This window comes from Macaca nemestrina, chromosome 9, assembly GCF_043159975.1.
Source record: "Macaca nemestrina isolate mMacNem1 chromosome 9, mMacNem.hap1, whole genome shotgun sequence".
NCBI classification, from domain to species: domain Eukaryota; kingdom Metazoa; phylum Chordata; class Mammalia; order Primates; family Cercopithecidae; genus Macaca; species Macaca nemestrina.
In genome coordinates this window covers 15,497,006-15,519,886 of record NC_092133.1, presented here as the reverse complement: position 1 = coordinate 15,519,886, position 22,881 = coordinate 15,497,006, and the positions used below count along the sequence as shown (strand labels likewise).

General features: G+C 37.7%; 1 protein-coding gene across 1 annotated transcript in view; it reads left to right on the top strand.

Moving 5' to 3' along the window:
* The window catches only part of LOC105467552 (protein CASC2-like), an 85,227-nt gene extending 64,183 nt beyond the window's left edge, over positions 1–21,044 (top strand). Inside the window, exons 3-5 of the mRNA XM_071069058.1 lie at positions 8,441–8,502; positions 19,757–19,866; positions 20,660–21,044. Of these exons, the coding sequence (XP_070925159.1) occupies positions 8,441–8,502; positions 19,757–19,866; positions 20,660–20,881 (394 nt within the window). The 3' untranslated portion in view covers positions 20,882–21,044. The remainder of the gene's footprint in view (positions 1–8,440; positions 8,503–19,756; positions 19,867–20,659) is intronic.
* The last annotated feature ends 1,837 nt before the right edge of the window (positions 21,045–22,881 follow it).

The window sequence follows — 22,881 nt, the reverse complement described above, 5'->3', positions numbered from 1 at the left end:
TAATATGCTTTATTTTTAGAGAAGTTTTAGGCTTCCAGCAAAATTGAGCAGATGGTACAGAAAGGGCCCTTATACTCTCTGCCTCCACACATATCTCCCCAACTGTTGCTATCTCACACCACACAGGTACCCTCTGTTACAAGTGACCAACCTACATTGATATCATTATCACCCAAAGTCCATAGTTTACGTTAGGGTGCACTCTTAGTATTACACATTCTATAGGTTTTGACCAGTTGTAAAAAAATGTGTACCCACCATTATGGTATCGTACAGAATGGTGTCACTGCCCTAAAAATTGTCTGTGCTCTGCCTATTCATTTCTGTCTTTCCCCAACCTCTGGCAAGCACTGATCTTCTTGTTGTTTCCATAGTGTTGCCTTTTCCAGGATGTCATATAGTTGTAATCATACAGTATGTGCCTTTTGGGTGGGCTAATTTCACTAGTAAATGCATTTACATTTCCTCCCTGTCTCTTCATGGCTTGATAGCTCATTTCTTTTTAGTGCTGAATAATATTCCATGGTCTGAACATACCACCATTTATTTATCCATCCAACTACTGAAGGACATGTGGTTGCTTCCAAGTTTTGGCAGTTATGACAAAGCTACTATAAACATTCATATGCAGGTTTCTGTATGGACATAAGTTTTCATTTGAGTAAATACCAAGGAGCATGCTAGATGGATCACATAGTAAGGGTATGTTTAGTTTTGTAAGAAATTGCCAAACTGCATAAGTGGCTGTCCATTTTGCATTCCCAACAGCAACGAATGAGCATTCCTGTTGCTCCATATCCTCACCAGCATTTGGTGTTGTCAGTGTTTGGGACTTTGTTCAAAGGCATGTAGTTTAATTTGCAACAATGAAATACCTCATTGTTATTTTAATTTGCAACTTCCTAATGACATATAATGTTGGACTCCTTTTAATATGCTTACTCACCATTTTCATATCTTCTTTGGTCAGCAAGCCTCTTTTTAGACAAGGTATATATGGTTTGGCTGTGTCCCCACCCAAATTTCATCTTGAATAGTAGCTCCCATAATTCCCACACGTTGTGGGAGGGACCCAGTGGGAGACAATTGAATCATGGGGGTGGTTTCCCCCATACTGTTCTCATGGTAGTGAATAAGTCTCCCCAGATCTGATGGTTTTATAAGGGGTTTCCCATTTCACTTGATTCTCATTCTCTCTTGCCTGCCACCATGTAAGATATGCCTTTTGCCTTCTGCCATGATTGGGAGGCCTCCCCAACCACTTGGGACTGTGAGTCCATTAAACCTCTTTTTCTTTAAAAATTACCCAGTCTCAGGGATGTCTTTATCAGCAGCATGAAAATGAACTAATACAGTATACATTCCTGAAATTGTGGCTAAAATCAATTTTTGTAATTTGCATTTCCTTTTCCTGGTGTCTTGTACTACATATTAAGATGATAGCTCCACTTTGATTGCTCACCAACTGACAATAATGTCAAAACTTTCCATAATCAAAATCATAAGTGGGGCAAAGTGTGTGATAAAGACATATTATGGTAAACAGTGCTTCATCAAATATATGTATTTGCTCATGAGAATAGTTACTCATTTATTTAACAAACATGAGTGGTTTCTGTGTGCAATATGCAGTTAGGCATCTTTATGTATATTTTTATATGCTCACAATAACCCTTCAAGTTATGTTTTATTATCTCCACTGTACAAATGAGAAAATATCAGATATTATGCACATTTTTCCACTGCAAGCCACAAAAAAAATGTTAATTAAACTGTGCTTAATAAAATGAGGATATGTTGACTCATGAAACTTTAGAATCAAGAACTAGAAGGCCAGGCATGGTGGCTCACATCTGTAATCCCAGCACTTTGGGAGTCCAAGGTGGGTGGATTACCTGAGGTAAGGAGTTCGAGACCAGTTTGGCCAACATGGCAAAACCTCATCTCTACTAAAAATACAAAAATTAGCCGGGTATGGTGGTGTGTGACTGTAATCTCATCTACTTTGGAGTCTGAGGCAGGAGAATCACTTGAACCCAGGAGAAAGAGGTTGCCGTGAGCCGACATCGTGCCACTGCACTCCAGCCTGGGTGACAGAGTGAGACTCTGTCTCAAAAAAAAAAAAAAAAAAAAAAAAGAACTAGATAGATTAAGTCAGATAGGGCTTGATCTAGGACCTGAATGATATAGCAATAATCCAGTTAGTTTCTCTTAATTTCTCAGACCTACTTCTCAGTGCTGGTTCCATTCTCAGTTTCTACTGATGCCAAGATCGTTGCAGCAGCTCAGCTTTTCTATACACTCAAGTTATTGTCTTCTATAGGAAAGAATAGAGGCCCCTTTCCCATTGCTCAAGCTAAAGACTTAGGATAAAACCTGACTAGGCAAATTAGCTTGGCTTAAGTCATTATTTTATCTGGGTGTCTATTGTCCCTGCTGGAGGCTGCAAGGCAGGTTTGATCTCTGTCTTCATGAAAAAGAAGTCCAGGGAGCAAAGACAGGCATTAACGCATAATCATGCAGATACAATTACTTACTTCCTATTGTTATAAATAGTACAATGCAAAGAGAGAGAATGTTCTAGGCATGGATTGGCAAATTATGGTTCCTGGTCTCAATCTGGCCCACTGCTTGCTTTTGTGAATAAAGTTTTATTGGAACACAGTCATGCTTATTCATGTACATATTGTCTATGCCTGCTTTCCACTACAATTGCAGAGTTGAGTAGTTGCTGCAGAGACCGTATGGCCAGCAAAGCCAAAAATATTTTTTCTCTGACCCTTTATAGAAAAAGCTTACTGCCCCTCCTCTGGGTACCTCTAACAGAAGGAATTTAATCTCAGTGTTCAGGGTGGTATTTCTGAGGAACCAGCATTTAAGGTAAGATCAGTGATTGAAAACAGGGTATCCAGGAAAGTTTGTGGAGGGGTGGAGGTTTGAGGCAAAGTAGGGGGATATATATAGTCCCAGGTAGAAAGGACAGCCTAAATGTAGGTCCTGAATTGGCAGGGTCTTGGCACATTGAGGAACACAGCGAAAGTTTGCATGGCTAAGGCATAGGTAGAGTGAATGCATGGTATGTGATACAGAGTGAGAGAGGGGCCAGAAGATGCTGGGCCTCGGGGGCCATGCTAAAGTATCACAGAGGAATCCACTGATGGGTGAAAAGCAGGGGTAAGACACAGTAAGACTGGTGTCTCGGAAGTATAGCCTAGGCTGCTGTATGTAGAATGGATGGGAAAGGAAAAGGAAGAAGAGAAAAAAATGAGGACAGCAACTGGGATGCCATGGCCGTAGTCTAGGGTAGATGATGGTGCTTGGACTATGAATGGGAGTGAGAAGGGAGATATGGGTGCAAGATACAGTTAGATTGGGGGTTTTGTTAGGTGAATGCTGAGAATCACATGCTGGCAATAGGATGAAGTCAGGCCATTTACTGAGCTGAAGACACTGGAAGAAGAGCAGATTCAAGTGATGATGTGAAGACATGAGGAAAGATGATCGGGAGGGGCCCTACTGGTCCTGAAGTGCCATCACCACAATTCAAGTTTCTAATTGGGTTGGTCAATGGGAGGCACTCTCAGTAAAGATCAGTTTAGTACCACAAACAGGCAATATCATCTTGAAGACATGTCTTATTGAGGCTTTTGTGAAGACTCTGGGATAGTCTCTCCCAAAATGGTCTAGGACATGAAGTATAGTTCATCTAAATTTCTCTACACCGTGTCAATGCTCTTCAATATGTCATGGGAAGTTGGGCAAAACTGTACAAACCATTTATTTTCTACCATACCCAAGATGTTCTTGTAGCAGTACACACATGAATGAGTAATGCCAACACCAAGCTAAAATGTCCTTGAAAGGAAATGAAGTTTGGAATTTTTTTAAGGCCAATTGCCCACTAAAATAGTTTCTGACACATAAGAGAATTTTTAGGTTTCCTTCCAAATTCAATGTTCTGTGACATGAAAGGCACTAGATGAGCTGAGACAAATCCAAGTGATGTGTTCAAAAGTCATGGTAATGTCCTGCCTGTCCCCAGATCACTCAGCGTTCCACTTCACTTTAACAAAGATCGATTCCAAAGTCAACTAATTTCATGAGCTAGTATAAATAAAATTATTAATAACTTCACAGTCTTCAAATCAGATAACATGATTCAATTCATGGAGACACAGCATACTTTGAATTTTCCATGTCTCCTCTAATTTTCCTGTAAGAATGTAAAGAGTCTGAAAGAAAATATGCCTTTTCAGTTGCTCAATTTGCCTGAAACATGTCTTCTCAATCTGTAACAGGAAAGGCTTTGTTCTCTCTTTCTCCCCCATATTCTCTATGGATGCCATTTTCTTTCAGCAGCTCCACCAAGCCCCAGAGCACTGAACACCAGAACCTCAGCAGCCTGGTGCTGTTCACCCCTGTTCTCGGCGTCACAGAGACACACGCAGGGGAAGCTGTGAGACGCTGAGCCTTCACCTGCGTGGGAAGTGAACTGGAAGACCACTGCCAATGGGCACAGATTATAAGAAGTCATGTACCCAGCTCTATTTACATTTCAGGGTGCAATTGAGCCTGTAACATTTCTGTGCCATCGGTTTATTGTTACCCCCTAAAATCATCACTTTTTAAGCTATTTACAAGATCAAAGCTGGTCAGTATAACTACTGGATAGAGTTATCTGAAACTTGTAAACAAGGAATACCTCTGTTTCTTCAAAATAAAGGAAAGAAGAAGAGATAATCACACATGCACAGAGCTAGCCAAGGAGGCAGAGAGAACATAATGCGCCCCAGCCACCCCAGCTGTTAATAATGCAATGGGCATCCACCAAGGCTTTGTTGAGAACCTACCGTTTGTAAGACACTGTGAAGGGCCCTTCAGGACCCACAAATGAATGAAGACCTCATCCAGAACGCACACGCGGTACTGTCTGATACACAGCGCCAGAGAAGGATAAAGGGCTGTGGGAGAGAAGAAGTAAGAAGGATCATTCCTTTTGGCCTGGGATAGGAGGGCAAAGATGCTGGAAGACTTTGTGGAGGAAGCAGTATTTGTACAAGATCATCTTGAGAGTTGGGTAAGATTTGGCAATAGGAACAAGAAGGGCAAAGGTATGAAGAACACTCTGATAGTTAACAAGGACCATAGCCAATTCTGGGTAGCTTCAGCACTGAGAAATTTATTGAAAGAATTTTGAAATGTCCCATCCATAGGAAGGAACTAAGGCAGCGTGGAGGCTGGAGGGCAGGCTCTGCTCCAGTTGTGGGGTCAGACACAGGCAGCCATGGCCAGGATGCAATTCTAGTTGGATCCAGCTGTTTTTCCCTCTGCTCAAGGTTCAAATTCCCAGGAGTGAAGCTTCGAGGGAGCTGGTGGCCTCGTGACTCAGAAAGGGTGGAGCTCCCAGTGACAGCCTCAGCCAGCTGTCCAATAGGGGAGAGGAAAAGGAAACCACATGCTCTTAGAAAGGGGCAAAGCATGTTGGGCACGTCTTGGCTGGAAAAGGGTCTGACGCTTCATTCATCAGAAATTGGGGACGTCCCTTTTTTCTTTCTTTTGCAGCTGAAGGGCATGAGTCAAGCTTTATTCTCATATGATCTGGGTACTCTGAAGGCACAGGATTGCAAAGGCTCTAGGGTGGGAGGGAGCAGCGTGTGGCATTTCCCAGGAAGAGAAAGAGGAGCTGGGGAGGCTGGAGTGCAGGAGGCGAGAGGTGAGAAGCTGTGGGCAGGCTCAGGCCGAGCTGTCTCAGTCAGGGTGAGAGAAACAGGACCATTAGGATGGTATAGAGCAAGCAATCGTAGGAGCGGGAGAAATAGACTCAAGACGCAGTTTCTTCTTCAGCTGAGCCTGAAGTTGTAGGGCAGGTGATCAGGACCTTGAAGTAGGGGAGAGCCCAAGAGGGATGAGCTAGAACCTGCCTCTGTCTCTCACTGAAACCTGCACTGACGTTTCCCCTCTCCCAATTAGAAATGGCCTCTGCCAGTTGACTGTCTTACCTAAGATATGCATTAATGTTTGCCATAGGAACGGTGCCTCCCTACATGCAGCCCTTTTGCAGTGCACAACCTGCACAACCATGCATAGTGACACTAACACACACACACACGCACACACACATGCACGCATGCACACATATTCTGTGTCTGAGAGTAATTATTGAACCACTTTAAAAAGCTGCACTGCTTTCTCAGCATAACAGATATTGTGCTAAGTGTTCCGGACTTCGCATGAATTTCTCAAGGCAATAGTTTCCTGGACATCCATCTCTAAGCATGACATGAAGGACCCTAAGCAGTGGCCCTTACACTCCTTCCATGGTTCCAAAATTCTTCCCCACTCTAATCTACCTCAGGGCCTAAAAGGCCAACTTTGCTTCCCATTTTAGCTCAAAGCACTCAGAGCCCCTGTTAAATACCAAAGTGTCCGTAGAGAAGGTGTCTGTTATTTACAAGCTACTGTACTTCAACTTCAGCCCCTAAAAGGGCCCTGAGAGATTAGTACCCAGGATATATAAGTTTTGATGGGAGAGGGGAAGGAGAGAGAGAAGTGTCTGATGTTCCTTGCATACTACAAGCAGCTCAGGTACAGGATGTTTGTCAGATGGAGGTAGAGAGATGCTGAAGGCAGATGTCCCACTTGACCCATTTTGCCATCAGTGGGTCCTGGCCAGAATGTACCCTTTAGATGGATTTGTCACTGCAGAGATTCTGACACTCCTGGCTGGAATGGAAATTTATCGAGGATAGAAAAATAGCATCCAAAGAATGTGTCAATGACAAAAGCAAGTCTGTTCACAACAAAAAAGAGGTGCCCCTGGTTGCAGTGTGAAGGACAGATGGGGTAAGTGGAAAAGGTCTACTGGGGAGACTGCAAACCAGACTCGGAGAAACACATAAGATCGTTATGGTGGAGAGAGGAACATCGAGAAAGCATCGAGCCTCTTCAGGGGAGGCAGCGTGGTCAACAACATGCACAGAGCCTGTGGTCTTGCACACAATCGACTGTTCCACTGGCTGAAAATGTACCCTTCGGATGGATTTGTCATTCCTGGCTAGAATGGAAAACCCCCATGCCTGAAGGATCTGCCCTGGGCAAGAGAAGTGGCCACAGAGGCCCTTTAGTGTCTCCCCGGCTGTGTCTCTTTCTCTGATGTGCTTCCTCCCATCTCCAGGACCTCTCGAAGGCCGTCCCATTTAGAGTCCCTGGCACCCATGCCTGTGGAACCAAGGACATTAGCACTGGGTGTCTTTCAACTTTATTCTTTGCTTTTCTTGGCAAAGCTCCTTCAACAGCCTTAGACAAAAAACAGTCAGGATGAAAGCATCTCCGAAGAACTTACACAATAATCCTGTCACTTGCGGACTTAGAAAAAGGATCAGCTTTTCCTGAGAAAGTGACAAGCCACAGTGTGACCCACTGGCTGTTATCAAACCCTTCCCTGGAGCCTGGGGGCCTCCAGCTCAAGCCAGGTCCCTTGAAAACCAACCCTCAAAGCCCTTGTCTAGAAGAAGCAGCTGCGGCTGCCTTGGGCATGACAATTTCTCATTTATTATGTGCTTTTCAGAAGACATTGCCAACCAGCACCCAGTAATGGATCCTACTTGTGAGTCAATGAACACAATTTCAATCCATTTCTGCAGATGAAAATGTTAATAACTTTGCACTTTCTCCATACATGGAAACACGTATATACACACACTCACCTCCCTCAAACCTAGTGCACATTAGATAATGAAAACAAACAGAAAATTCCTAGCAGTATATTCTTGATACATTCTACATCTTCACAGAAACTGTCATTGCAAGTCAGTACTTGCCTACATACATCTAATAATTTTCTTTTTGAATTGCACAAGGAACCATCAGCAAATGATCACTTTTTGCTTACAGAAAAGTCAAAATAGATTCTCTTTTCTTAGGCTTAAATTGAAAGCATAATATTAATTCAGGCTAAAGGCAGCTAGCACATTTTTCCTGATGACTGTGTGACGTAGTCAGCTTCCTCTGGAGTCATCAACATTCACAAGTCACGATGGAAAAGAGGCAGGAGTAGAAGTGGGGAAGGTGTGTTCTGAAGTCAAGGTGTTTGCTGGAGCAATATAACCTTCCATGAAAGTAGAGTTTGTGACCCATTCAGCTAACATAAAAGCCCCAGTCTTTGGGACCAAGTAAACTTGGTTATAAACACGTTATAAGTTCCTGGCATCTAGAGTGAATCCCCCCGACACACACATTTCACTGTCACTTTGCCTTTTTGTCTCTCTAACCTGTTCCCTCACACTGCTGTCTCTTTCTACAGGAAAGCACCTCCACACTCTTGCTTATCTCTGAGCTGATGGTGGATGCATTACCTGGACTCTAAGAAATGCTACACTTTATTTTTGTCTGATCTTTAAAATTTTTTCCCTCCCAACTTATTTGTCCTTTTGGCTTCTAGGTGGACATGCCCAGCAGGCTGCATTTACCCTGCTGATCTGTGGGCTATTTTCACCCTTCTCGGTGAGTGCTTTTTTTCTACTCTGATGCCAGTCTCATCCCCTGAGGATGGCCCATGGAAAATCACCCCTTCTCAGAAACCTGCTTTTCACATGAGCTGTCTAGTGGGAATCTTGAACTGGGAGCTTCGTAGGTTCTCCAGTTGCCCCTACTCCCATCTTGAAGGCCCTGCCCAGAGCAGATGTTCTGGAAATATGTGATGCAGGAATGTATAAATCCGGTTCAGTTCTCTCATTGGGAAGATGAAGAAACTTAGATTTAAAAAAATAATAACTTGTCACACAGAGAGTGGGTGACAAAGATGAGAAATGACAAAAAATGGGAAAAGAGAAACAGATCAATATCGATTCTTTCCAGTATCAATTTGTGAGTAGAAACAGCCTATATTGAACAGTCTCCAAATAACTAGGAAGAAAAATGTAATTAAAATTTTTATTCTCAAATTGTAAAATCTGTGAAGAACTGATCACACTTTCTGCTTCTTTTTAAAAAAGATTTTTTTGCCTCTTAATACAAAAGTCCAATAGCCACATAAAAATTGGAAATATGTGAGTAACATAAAGAAGGAAAACGAATTCGGCTGTACGTTTAGAATCCCAAGGAAAACTGTCGTCAACATCTTGGCGCATCCAAATGTAATCTTTATTTAGTGTTTTTTCTTGTAAAAACACTTTTTAACAAAACAGTTGTAATCATACTGTGATTTGGTGTACTTTTTGTTTTTTCTTTTTAATATTACAATATTTTCCCCTAGTTCTCCAAGTTATTAAAAAATCTTTATAAATAGAATTCATATGGTTGTATAATTTTTCAGGAAATTGATATAACAATAACATAAAGACCCCTTATGGTTCAATTTTACATTGTTTCCAAGCTACCTTATTATAAGTATTGTTGCTATGAATATCTTTGTGGGAAAGGGGATGGATTTCCATTTTTGGAACTTTTTTCCTTAGGATGGATTCCCAGTCGTAGAATTACTGAATCAATATCAGGTCCATTTTCAAGGCTCAGGTTATTTGTTATTTGAAATCCACATTGCCAAATTGTTGTCCAAAATAATAACATAAATTTATATGCTCACTAGCAATATGTGAGAGACTATTTTATCATACCTTAATGAACATTGTTTTTATCATTTAAAAATATTTCCAGCCATGAGCCTGTAGTCCCGGCTACTCAGGAGACTGAAGCGGGAGAATGGCTTGACGCCAGGAGGTCAAGACTATGGTGTGCTATGATACCACCGGTGAACAGCTACTGCACCAGCAGGTTGTCCACCCTGGGCAACACAGTGAGACCCTGTCTCTAAAAAAAAAACATTTAATATTTCCTAATTTGTAAGGTAAAACTTGATACATTTGAGTTGCTTTAATTTCTATTTTCTCAGTTCTCCATGAGGTTGAACATTTTCTCATTTAAAGTACTGGTCATATTTTTATTCTTTTTCTTTTTCTTTTTTTTTGGGGGGGGGTGGAGTCTCACTTTGTCGCCCAGGCTGGAGTGCAGTGGCGCAATCTCAGTTCACTGCAACCTCCACCTCCTGGGTTCAAGCGATTCTCTTGCCTCGACTGACCGAGTATCTGGGATTACAGGTGCGGGTGCCACCACGCCTGGCTAATCTTTGTATTTTCAGTAGAGACAGGGTTTCACCATGTTGGCCAGGCTGGCCTCGAACTCTTGACCTCAAGTGATCCACCCGTCTTGGCCTCTCAAAGTGCTGGAATTACATGCATGAGCCACCTCTCACCCAGTCTATATTTTTATTATTTTTAAAATCTGTGTGTAACTTTGCCTGTTTATCTGTTAGAATATTAGTGTTTTGTGTCAATTTATATTAACTTTTTATCTATTATAGATACAATTTTTATATCTGTTGCAAATATACTTTTCCAGTTTTTGTTTGACTTTTTAAAAGCTAAATGAAAATGCAATAAATTGTACACAAAGTGCAAAATTAGACAAAGTTGAACCTACACCATCAACACAATCAAGACAATGAACTTATTTATCACCTCCAAAAGTTTTCTTTGACTTGTTCATTCCCCATCCCCAGATGACCACTGATCTGCTTTCTGACACTAAGTTTTTCTAGAATTTATGTTAGTGAAATCATATAATATGTACTCTCATTTTGTTGATACTCTTTCACCTAGCATTATTAATTTTGGCTTCAATCACGTTGTTGTGTCTAACAATAGTTCATTCTCTTTTTCATTGCTGAGTAGTATTCCATTGTATGGTGTTGCCTATTTATTTATTCATTCCCCTGTTAATGGACATTTTGTTTCCAGATCTTTGCTACTGCAAATGAATATGCTATAAGCATATTGTATAAGTCACCTACAAGTCTTCCTGTGGACCTGTGCTTTTGTCACTCTTGGAAAAATAATACCTAGTAGTGGAATGGCTGGATCATATAGTAAGTGGATATTTAATGTTTTCAGAAACTAGCAAACTGTTTTCCACATCAGTTATACCATTGTATGAGAGTTCTAATTTCTTCACCTCCTCACTAACATTGCGCATAGTCAGTCTTTTAATTAATTTAATAGATTTGTAGTGGTGTATCATCACAGCTTTAATTTGCATTTTTCTGTTGTGGAATGCTGTCAGCCTTTTTCCATGTGCTTATTCCTCACTGTATTTCTTCTTTAATGAAGTGTCCTTCAAATCTTTTGCCCATTTTTTTGTTTTTTTGATTATTGAGTTTTGAAGGTTATTTATATATTCTGTACACAAGTACTTTATTAGATATATAACTTGCAAATGTTTTCTTCCCATCCGTGGCTTCTTTCTTCCATTTTCTTGGTAGTGTCTTTTGAACAGCAGAAGTTTTAAGTTTTAAATTTTGATGAAGTCCAGTTTATCAATTGGCTCCTTTCTGAATTAAGCTTGGCATTGTATCTAAGTATTTTTTGCTTAACCCAAGGTTACAAAGTTTTCTCCTATGTTATTTTCTCAAAGTTTTACCTATCTTGGCAAATACATATCCAATTGCTCTGACCCATTTAAAAAAGAAATTATCCTTTTGTCACAGTATTACCTTTGCACTTTTGTTGAAAATTAGTAGTCTGGGTATGTGAAGGTCTAGCTCTGTACTCTATCCTATTCTATTTGTCTCTTTTTCAATCTTTATGTCAATACCACTGTGTCTTGACTACTGTAATTTTGTATGTCCTAAGTCAGGCAGTGTTAGTACTCAAAAGTTGTTTTTCTTTTTCATAGCTCTTTTGGCTATTCCAGATCCTTCATGTTTTTATATGAACTTTTAGAATAAGTTGGTCAATTTCTACAAAATCATCTGCTGGAATTTTGGTTAGGATTGCACTGAATTTGTAGATGAACTAAGGAAACAACTGAAAATATAATTTCACTTATTGATTAATGAGCATATGATATCCATTTATTTAAGTCTCTTTTAATATCTTTCCGCCATAGTTTTCATTATGCAGGTCTTTAACATCTGCATTAGTCAGGCTTCTCTTTAGGGACAGATCTTTAGCCAGATCTCTAAGTATTTCATGTTATATAATGCTATTATAAATGGTATTGTTTTTATAATTTTAATTGCTAGGGTATATATATGTATATGTATTTATATTAATATATAAATTTATATTTATATTAATATATAAATTTACATTATATATATTAAATTTATATATTAAATATATACTAAATTTATATTATATATTAAATTTGTGCTATATATAAATATATATTAAATTTATATATAAAATATATATTAAATATATATTATATGTTATATTTATGTTACATAACTTAATATTAATATATAATATATATTTATATTTTTATATTATATATTTTTACATATTTATATAGATATGTAAATATATTTTTATATATTTATATAAATATGTAAAATATATATAAATATATATTTAAAATTGATTTTTTGCATATTGATCTTGCATCCTGCAAGCTTACTAAACTCATTTATTAGCAGTAGTAATGTTTAGGTAGATTTCATCAGATTTTCTGCTCAGATCATTATGTCTTCTGCAAATAAAGACAGCTTTACTTCTTTTCAATCTGGATGACTTTTTTATCACATATTGAGTTACTACACTTGTTAGAAATTCCAATAAATGTAGAATAGAAGCAGGGAGAGTACACATTCCTGTCTCATTCCTGTTCTTGGAGGGAAAACATTTGGTCTTTCGCCACTAAATATAATGTTAGCTACAGGTTTTCAGCAAATGCTTTTGAACAGCGTGAGGAAGTTCCCTTTTATTCCTAGTTTACGGAGAATTTAATGTTTATGGAGAAGCAAACAGAAATGCTGTAGAATTTTGTCAAATGCTTATTCTGCATGTGTTGTGATCATCAAATGATTTTTCTTTTGTGTTTATTCATGTGGTGAATTATGATTGCTTTTTTAATGTTACATTAAAAACCTTACATAATAGACATGATATATTACCCCTTTCAGTATATTATTGGATTCAATTTGCTGAAATTTGTTTAAAAGTTTACATCCATGTTAACAACAATATTAGTTTGTAGTTCTCTTTTCTCATAATGTCTTTGGTTTAGCTATCAGGGTAAGGCTGGCCTCATAGAATGAGTTAGGAAGCATTCCCTGGTTTTCTATCTTCTGGAAGACTTGGTTTAGCATTGTTATTGTTAATTTCTTTAATGTAGAATTCTCCAGTGAAGCCACCTGGGCCTGGAGTTTTCTTTGTGGGAAGATTTTTACCTACAAATTCATTTTAGACATAGGGATATTCGGTTTATCTATTTTTTCTTGAGTGGGTTTTGATAGTTTGTATCTTTCAAGGAATTTGTTTCTTTTGTCTAAGCTGTTGAATTTATTGACATAAAATTGTTCATAAAATCTTCTTCTTATTCTTTTAATGTCTGTAGATCCTGTAGTGATGTCACTTAACTCTCTCATTTCTAACATTGGTAATTTGTGTTTTCTACTTTTTTCTTGATCAGCATGGCTAGAGATTTTTCAATTTTATTGACCCTTTCAAAGAACTAATTTTTTGGTTCATTAATTTTTTCTACTGTTTTTCTAGTTTTTATTCTATTAGTTTCTGCTCCAATCTTTATGATTTCTTTCTTCTTCTTATTGTGTGTTTTATTTGCTTTTTTTTTTTTTTTTTTTTTGCTAGTTTTCCAAGGTGAAAAACTAGGTCATTAATTTGAAATGCTTCTTCTTTTCTCACATATGCATTTAATGATGACTGTATCTCTAAGTACTATTTCACAGCATCTCACAAAGTTTGATATGTTGTATTTAGATTTTCATTCAGTTGAAACTATTTTCTAATTTCCCTTTTTGATTTCATTTTGACCAGTGGGTTTATTTAGAAGTATGTTATTTCTAAATATTTGGTGATTTGCTAAATATTTTCTGTCATTGTTTTCTAATTTAATTTCATTTTGGTCAAATAAAATGAAATTATTTGACATAAATTTGACATATACTTTGTGTCGACTTGAATTCTTTTGGATTTTTTGAGCACTTTTTATGGCTCAAAATATAGTCCTTGGTAAATGTAATTTATGTCCTTAAAAAATAATGTGTATTATGCTGTTGCTAGGTGGAGTGTTCCATAAATGCCAATCAGATCAAGTTGGTTGATAATATTTAGATATTCTATATTATATTCTTTTTGATTGTCTGTCTACTTCTTTGACCAATTAGTAACAGAGGTGTATTCAAATCTGTGGCTATCCTTTTGGATTTTTTAATTTATCTTTTCAGTTCCATCAGTTTTGCTCATATAATTTGAAGCTCTGTTATTGAGTACATAAATATTTAGAGTCATTATGTCCCTTAATGAACTAGCCCTTTTAAAATCATAAAATGGTCTTCATTATTTCTGGTAGTATTCTTTGATCTGAAATCTACCTTGTCTAATATTAAAATAGCCACTTTAACTTTCTTTTGTTTAGTGTGGCATAGTATATATTGTCCATCCTTTTACTTTTAACCTTTTTGTGTCTTTATGTATAAAGTGTGCTTCTTATAGGTAGTATATCCCATCTTATCATTTCTGCTTTCAGTTAAGGCGTTTCCATCACTTACATTTAATGTGCTTATTGATACAGTTAGGTTTAAATCTGTCATCTCGCTATTTATTTTCTATTTATCCCTTCAGTTATTTGCTCCCTTTTCCTCTCTTTTTTTCTGTCTTCTCTTGGATTAATTGAATACTTTTGTTATTCAATTTTTATTTCCTTTGTTGGTTTCCTAGCCATAACTCTTTGTTGTCATCTTTATGATTGGGTTTATACTATACATATTTAATTTATTTAGGGTTTACAGTATACATATTTAATTTATTACACTATTCCTTCAAGTGATATTATATGACTTCACATATGTTATAAGATTTTTTTTAATTGGATGCTTCCATTTCTCCCTTCTTAAGCCTTGGCTATTGCTACAAATTTTACTTTCACAGATGTTACAAATCCATACTACATTGTAACTATTTTTGTTTAAATAGTCAATGGTAGTTTTAAAATACTTTAAAACCAGAAAAAAAAATTAACTATGTAGATACCATATCCTCTTCTTTTCATTCCTTGATGAAAATCTGTATTTTCTGAAAACTCCGAAGAAGCCTTTCTTTTGCCTTTGTTTGTGAAGATATTTTTATGGTACAGAACTCTGGGTTCATAGATTTGTTTTTCAGCTCTATAAACATGTTGCTCTGACAAGAAATCTGTTAGAATCCATATGTTTATTCCTCTGTATGTAGCATAATTTTATTTTTCCTCTGACGACTTTTGAGACTTTTTTACTTTTTAGAAAAGTTTTTAAAACAATTTTACCTTTGAGCAATGTCATTATGATGTGTCTGGGTGTGGTTTCTTCATGATTCATGTGCTTGTGCTTTGTCTAGCTTTTTGGCTCTCTGGATTGACAGTTTCCATAAAAACTTTTCAGACATTATTTCTTCAAATATCTTTTTCTGTTCCCCATCCCTCCTGCTCTTTGAAAATTCCAATTCTAGTTATATTAAGCCTTGAAAGTCCCACGCTCACTAATGCTATTTTCATTAAAAAAAAAAAAAAATTCCTTCTGTGCTTCATCTTGAAAGTTTCTATGGGTATATCTTCAAGTTTACTGATCTTTCTTTCTGCAAGTTCTAATCTTCTGTTAATCCCATACAATGTATTTGCCATCTCATACATTGTAGATTTTCTTTTTAGGACCTCAATTTGAGTATTTTAAAAATATCTTCCATGTATGTTTCTGCCTAATTCTTTAAACATATGGAATACATACAATAATTGGATATTCTTGTCTGCTACTTGTAACATCTGTCAGTCCAGGTTGCTTTTGATTGATTTTTGTCATTGCGGGTCATATTTTCCCATTTTTCTACATGCCTAGTTATTTCTACTTGAATGTCAGACAGTATAAGTTTCCTTATTGGGTGCTTGATATTTTTGTATTCCTGTAAATATTTTTGAGCTGTTTTGTGACATAGTTATTTGAAAACAGTTTGGACTGTTGGGTCTTATTTTTAAGATTTGCTATGTGGTAGCAGGGCTGTAATCAGCCTAAAGACATTAATTTCCCACCACTATCAATGCACTATGAACTAATGCCCTATGAACCAGGAAGTTGTCCAGTCTGGCTGGTGGGAACACACCACTTTCCAGATCCTGTGGTATGCTGGATGCTGTTGCCTCTCATCCTTTCAGTTTTTTTTTTTTTTTTTTTCACATATTTTCATGTTTCAAAGTGTTCCCTTCTCTCCTGAGCTGCCCATTAAGATCCTGTCACCTGGGACAGGTGCCTCCATGTGTCAGGTGATTTGCAGAGCATGGATAAATGACTTTCGCCCTCTGCCCTCCCTCCAAGACTCCCTTAAGCTCACTAACTATGCCTCATCCTTTAGGACTCTGCTTAAGTGCCAGCTCTTCAGGAAGCATCTTCCCTGACCCTTAGATTGGATGGGGACTCCCCTGCTAAGTATTCTCACCGCTTTCTGTACCTACTTACATTTTTATTCCTTTCACTCTATTGTAATTACTTATGCTTTAAAATAAGCATCCTCCATTCAATCATGAGCTTCAGAAGGACAGGGACTCCTCTCTCCTGTTCTTTGCTTTATCCTCTTGGTAGTGACAGGCCCATAGCGAGTACTTAGTAAATATTTGTTGAATAAGTGAATAAACAAATAAATAAACCAACAAATCAATGAGCATACTTTTCTTATAAGATGATAAACTGGGACCTTCTGGATGAATTGATTGATCAGGTGGCTCTTTCTTGATGACCTCTCATCATAGGAATTTAAAAATGCAAAAGCACTATCAACTTAAGTCGAGAGGAAGTTGTGATTCCTCTTCTGCGGAGAGAAGAGGGCAGTTTACTCGCTCTGAGTGATTTCCTCACACCACCACCCACAGGGAATAACACTTGTTTCTCCAGAGGGGAAAGAACATAATGTCCAAACAAGTCAGATCTGGAAGGAAGCTTTAGAAATCAGTGATTTCTTTCTTCTACAAAGATGGAACAAGGAGGAGACCTGCTGAGGTAATAGGGCTGTTTGTTGGCAGAACCTGGACTGGAAACTTAATCTCCTGATTATTCCATGGTCTTTCCACTCCCTAAGTTCCATATAGCCCCACACTAATTTGAAATATAGCCTGGGGAAGTGGAGCCCCATAGATAATTTCTTGCTATAATAATGTCACTGATTTGTTGGACTTGCTTTTCTGCAAAAGAGAAATGCAATAGCAAGCCATGTCTTCCATACAGAAGAGCATTTTCTAATAAATCCATGCAACCAGAACTCTGAAAACAATCGCTTCTAGAGCTTTTGGGTAAGGTCAAGTGTGGAACTCTGAAATATCCCAAATGTTATGTGTTGTTAATTCTAATGGTCACGAACAAGTATGCATATAAGTATCTGTATATCTGTATATAAGTATACATGTAAGTACATATAAGTATGAACAAGTGTACATATAAGTATCTGCAGGTACAAGCTGAAGTCAACCTATTTTAAAAATAGCAGTGAGCTTTATTTTATATATATATAAATGTATCCTGAATGCATTTCAATTGCATGCGTAAATCACCACCTGTATCTGCAGAGAAAGTGTTTTAACCAAGCATGCTGCCCCCAACCAACATCATTTCCAGCTTTGAACTTATCCTGGGACTGTTTTTGCTAGCCAACTACTCTGCAGCTTAAGTGCTATATACCTAAGTAACTATTCCTTTTTAATGCAAAGTCCTGGAACTTAAGCTGATTACAAGATAGTGACTCGCCTTTTGTCTTTTCTGTGCCTCCACCCCACCTAGATCTTTCTGCTCCTGCAATTTTTAGTGAGTGGGTTACCTAGAACACCAGTCCAATAAAGTTTGGACTAGAATACCAGACAAGAAAAGGATGAGCTCATTTCCCCTCTATGCTGTCAGTCTTTGAACACAGTGAGACCTATTGTGAGTCTTTCGGCTGGGGAGGGTCATGAGGTGCCTCCCACACACTGGCTGTGAACTTGTTCCCGACAAATGAGTCTGTGGATTGGGAATGTCATCTATCTGAGCAGATATCTGCCCATATACTATCTCATTACCAGTAAAACTCTGAGCCTAAAGGTGACACATGGCCAAGAGCTGCTCCGCTGTTAACCATGCACAATCAATGGTAGCAAAGGTTGAAGTGAGCATAATCTGCAACTTTTCCGTGGAAGTCTTAAACTTTCTCACGGTGGTTCTGCCCATTGTCAGACAATTATATTAGAGAAAGGTTTTCGTTTTCACAGCATGTTCAGATTTTGGAGGGAAATGCAAAGAGCAGTGAAGGAGGAAAGGCAAACCCTTCCTCCCAGGCTTCAACAGAGTCAACCCAGGAATCAGTGAGATGACAGATGTTGGAGACAGATGCCTGAATATCCACGCAATAGTCAGGCTTAATGAACTAACACAGGAAGAGCAATTAGAGAATTCATTAATTATACTCTAAGTTCACTTTCATTGTTAATTCTAATCCTTTATTTGGGCTAATGACTTCAGCTTTTCTTATAATAATTTGTGCCTATCAGTGAATGATAACATCTTCAAATTTCCATAATGGTGTAAAATTCAAACTATATGTAACTCTAGTTCTAAATTGGACCTAAAGTAGCTTCTAAGGGTACATAAGACACTTCAAGATAACATAAATGAAGAGAAAAACAAAAGTAAGAACATAACATGGAGTAAAGAATAAGGCCAATATAAAAATACAAACTACAAAGCCTTATACACTTGCTTCAGGTTCTATTTTATAAGCAGGAATAGCTCAGATAGCTCAGCCAATATGTTCACCCATTAACAATGCACAGGCGTTTGTTTAGTCCTACAATTAAACATGCACCACAGTAGATCCACTCTAACTCAATAGTTTGCTAATTGTTTGTCTTTGTTATTCTTGTATAACATGCTGTCCTGTATTCTTTAATCATCTATTATAAAACAACAACAACAACAACAACCAGAAATTCCTTCAGTGAATAAAACATAATGAAAAATGCATTTTTATTCCCTTTATGTACTCTGGCTAGCTTCTAAGAAAGGGTAGTCACATTTTGCACCGCTCAACTCTAAGTCTTGCCCCTGAACCAATAAATATGCACTCATTTGCATACTCTCTTTCCATCCTTCTTGAGCAAGCCACACTGATACAGGAGCCTCCTTGCTTGGCACGGAAACTGTTTCAAGATGTTTCAAGCCAAGAAAGGGCCACCTGCATGCATTATGGTTAAGACTTTAAGTTACCTTACCACTCAAGTCTTCCTGAAAAAAGTTCAAAAGGTGTTCATCTGAATCATTCATGCTTTTGTTATCCGTGACCTAAAGCAATATGGTAGCTTTTTTGTGTGGGGGCTGGTGGCAGGGCAGAGGTTGAACTTTTATTTTAAAAACACTTGTATGCTCCAATATTTCAGTAATACATGGGTCTTTATTATATTCTAAAGTTGTACTTGATATAACATATGACCTAAGTTCTAACATGAAGTATTATAAAAATGATACAATTTATTTTAAAAATCTACCCTTTTGATCCAAAAGAAACGCATATGTGAAAATATAGTTTCACATAAATGTAAGATTTTTATGTTGTGCATTTTTGTTTGATTACATAAAGTAAGAAAAGATACAGCTTAATTTACTTCTAAGCTGATATAAAATACCTAACTAAACTAGAAAACAATTATAGTAGCATAATTTTATTTGCATTTGTGAGTATTATTTTTGTGATTTCAGAGCCTGAAAAATGCATGACACAGGAGAAGATGCACCCTCATCTGTTCAGTGAGAGATGTGCAAATCAACATCAACACAGAACTGCTGAAGAAAAAAAAATGTGTGTGTATGTATATATGTGTGTGTGTGTACATATATATATATATTTATATATATAGTATGGGCTATTTCACCTTTGCAAGCTGGGAGCCATTAAGTAGTGGCTCCCACCACTCCCCAACCCCCTTCAGTAAAACACATCCTGAACATTGGGCCCATGTTTTCAAGAAGAATGTGCCCCACTGCCCCTTGGAAACTCCATTTCATTTACTTGGTTCAGTTAGTTAATGACGGTCCATTTTGACTCAAACATCCAGTTCCCTTTCATCAATCATATCTTTCTGGACTGTCAGTTTTAGGGCAAGGATTACAAAGCCGTTCCATGCAGATATCCACAGAGAAAGACCCAGACCCACATCCTCATTTAGGATTGCTTAGGGACTCATTTCTTGCGCTTCCTTCCAAATGAAAAGAATGAACTACGTGAAAGGGGAAAACCCCGCTAGAAAATGAATGTTGGTGACTCAAGTATTAATCTAGAAAGTCTTATTATTTGGTGCTGGAAAAGGGCATTGTAATAAGATGATTCTTTATACCATGCAAACCAGGGAATACAAAACACTGTCAACATGAAAATAAGATTTAATTTGGAATCACAACACATAGGGTTTTTTCCACCTTAAATTCTTTTTATTCAATCATATTTGTTATAAATATTCAATAGAAACGCAGTTTTTCAAGACTGAAATGGTCTTTAATGAAGCAAGCCATGTGTGGCTTTTCAGGCGAGCATTTTCATGCTTGGTTAACTGCAAGGATGTTCATGTTCCTTTCCCAGAAAATATTATTTGTGATTCTGCTTAGGTCTCTGGAAAGCAACTTATTCACTGGAGATGTGAGGAGTCATCCACACATCACAATTCTATAGACATCAAATACATGAAGCATTTCCGATCTGCTTTAAGACTGAGGCAGACTTTCCATCTGAACACAGCCAACCATCCATGTGTCATTACAATGAATTCAGCACTTGCCTGGAAGCTGGAAGGGTCAAATTCAACTTCAGCTCTGCCACTTGCTGCTTAACTTGCTGTTTAACCTTGGGCGAGCTGCCATCCCACATGAGGCCGAAGGTGTTGGTTTTTAAAATACAGAAGTTGGATTCCATGAAGGATTATCGATATACTGCTGGTGGGTCAAATTCCATCTGCTACTTGCTTTTGTAAATAAAGTTTTATTGAAACACAAACATACCCATTAATTTACTCTTGTCTATGACTACAAGGGCAAAGTTGAATCGTTGTTACAGAGACCATCAGGCTCACAAAGCCTAGATTATTCACTCTCTATCTGCCCATTTACAGAGTAAGTTTGCCAGCCCTGGACTGGATGATTTTTTGAGTTCCTTCTAATTCTAGAATTCTTTATATATTTTATGAAACCCCTAATGTTTATATATTAATTATTTCAATACCCGTGTCTTTACTGAGTTCCTCCTATGAAGCATACATCAAGATATATGTGTGACACATTAACTAAACTTTGTAACAGTATCTTAAATAGGATTTCAATGACTAACAGCTCTTGGAAATATCCAAGGTAACATTTTGGGGCAAATGTTTTATGATTTGATTATCATTGGTAAATAGAGCATATCTTTTTTCCTACTAACAATGTTTAAGAAGTTAAAAAAAAAAAAAAAAAACAAGAAAACCCCGTATGGCACTAGAGACTTATTGCATTAAGACATCATCTTAACAGATTGTTTAGTTTTGGTAATATAATTTGACATCTAAACATAAGCTGAGAGGGATCTCCCTCAAAACCTTTGATAATATGATTCATTGTCAAATGTTTGTTTTGCCTATCTGGCACTCATTAATTAATTCTTTTTAATATAGCTTGGATTTACTGATTTTGAAAAAGAGAATTATTCTTATTGATGTTGCTAAAATATCCAGGTGGCTTGAATTTCACCAACTAGATAGTTTAATCTAGCACATTTGTGTAGCCCTAATCAAATCTTTACTAACAGATGTGTGAAGCCCAGTACTGGAGCTAATGTTTGTGTCTCAATGATAATTAAATTAGCTTAATAAGGAAAATAAATGAACAATAATCACCAAAATTTTTCTCTAAACCTGTGTTATAGTCTTAAACACATTTTTCCCCTATGGAGGCTTTTGGTAATAAAACACAAATTGAGGGATTTTACTTAAAAGAAATTTTTTTCCAAGAACTGGTCATGTACTAAATTGCTTATAATCAAATAATCAAGTAGCATTTCTTTTATCATAAGAGCAAAACCTATAATTAAGCCAAAATTCAAATTTGTTTTCAAAGGTTGAATAATCTTTTGTTTTGGCCAATAGTATGTGGATTTTTTCTTTTAAGGATTATCTCTTCGTAGTATTTTCTAATGGATAGGAAATGCCTTTCTCTGCTTGAATGATTATTTCCACATAGAATTAGTTCCTGCTTACGACAGTGCTCCACTAATGTAATGGCTCAGTGAATTGGCTTTATAATTCATTAATCATAGCTCACATTGAGCTTCTGGCTCCGGATGACAGTGTCCACCACAGGCCAAATAACTTCTCATTTAAAGGCAATTTGTACGAATAGGGAAGGTGAGAATTCCCACAGTCCCTGAGGGATTGAAGAGTTGTTCAAAAGCCAAGATAAGGCATTTTATGGAAGGCAGGTTGGTGGAAGAAAGGTGGCCATCGGAGGATGAGGCAGATGGCTTTCGAGGGAGGCCCTGGTGCTGCCGCCATGGGGAAGCCCCTGTTGCAGCTGCTGATCAGAGCACATTGGACGGTGTTTCCGTGTGAACGTGAAGACAATGCTGCCTCTGTTCCTGTGACGCTGCGCTCTGACCTTGCTGGAGGCGAAGTGGTGTCAGCTGTGCTTACAGGACAGTCAGTGGTGGTGGAAAAGAGGCCCATGTGACCTGTGGAGGACTGGGCCCCTCTCACTCAACCCGAGTGCCTGCAGGTGTGGCAACCTTTATTTGTGTATTCTACTGTATTTATTTATTTGCCTGGCTAATTAGCTCTGTGCCACATTCCTAAGCTAGATGTGTC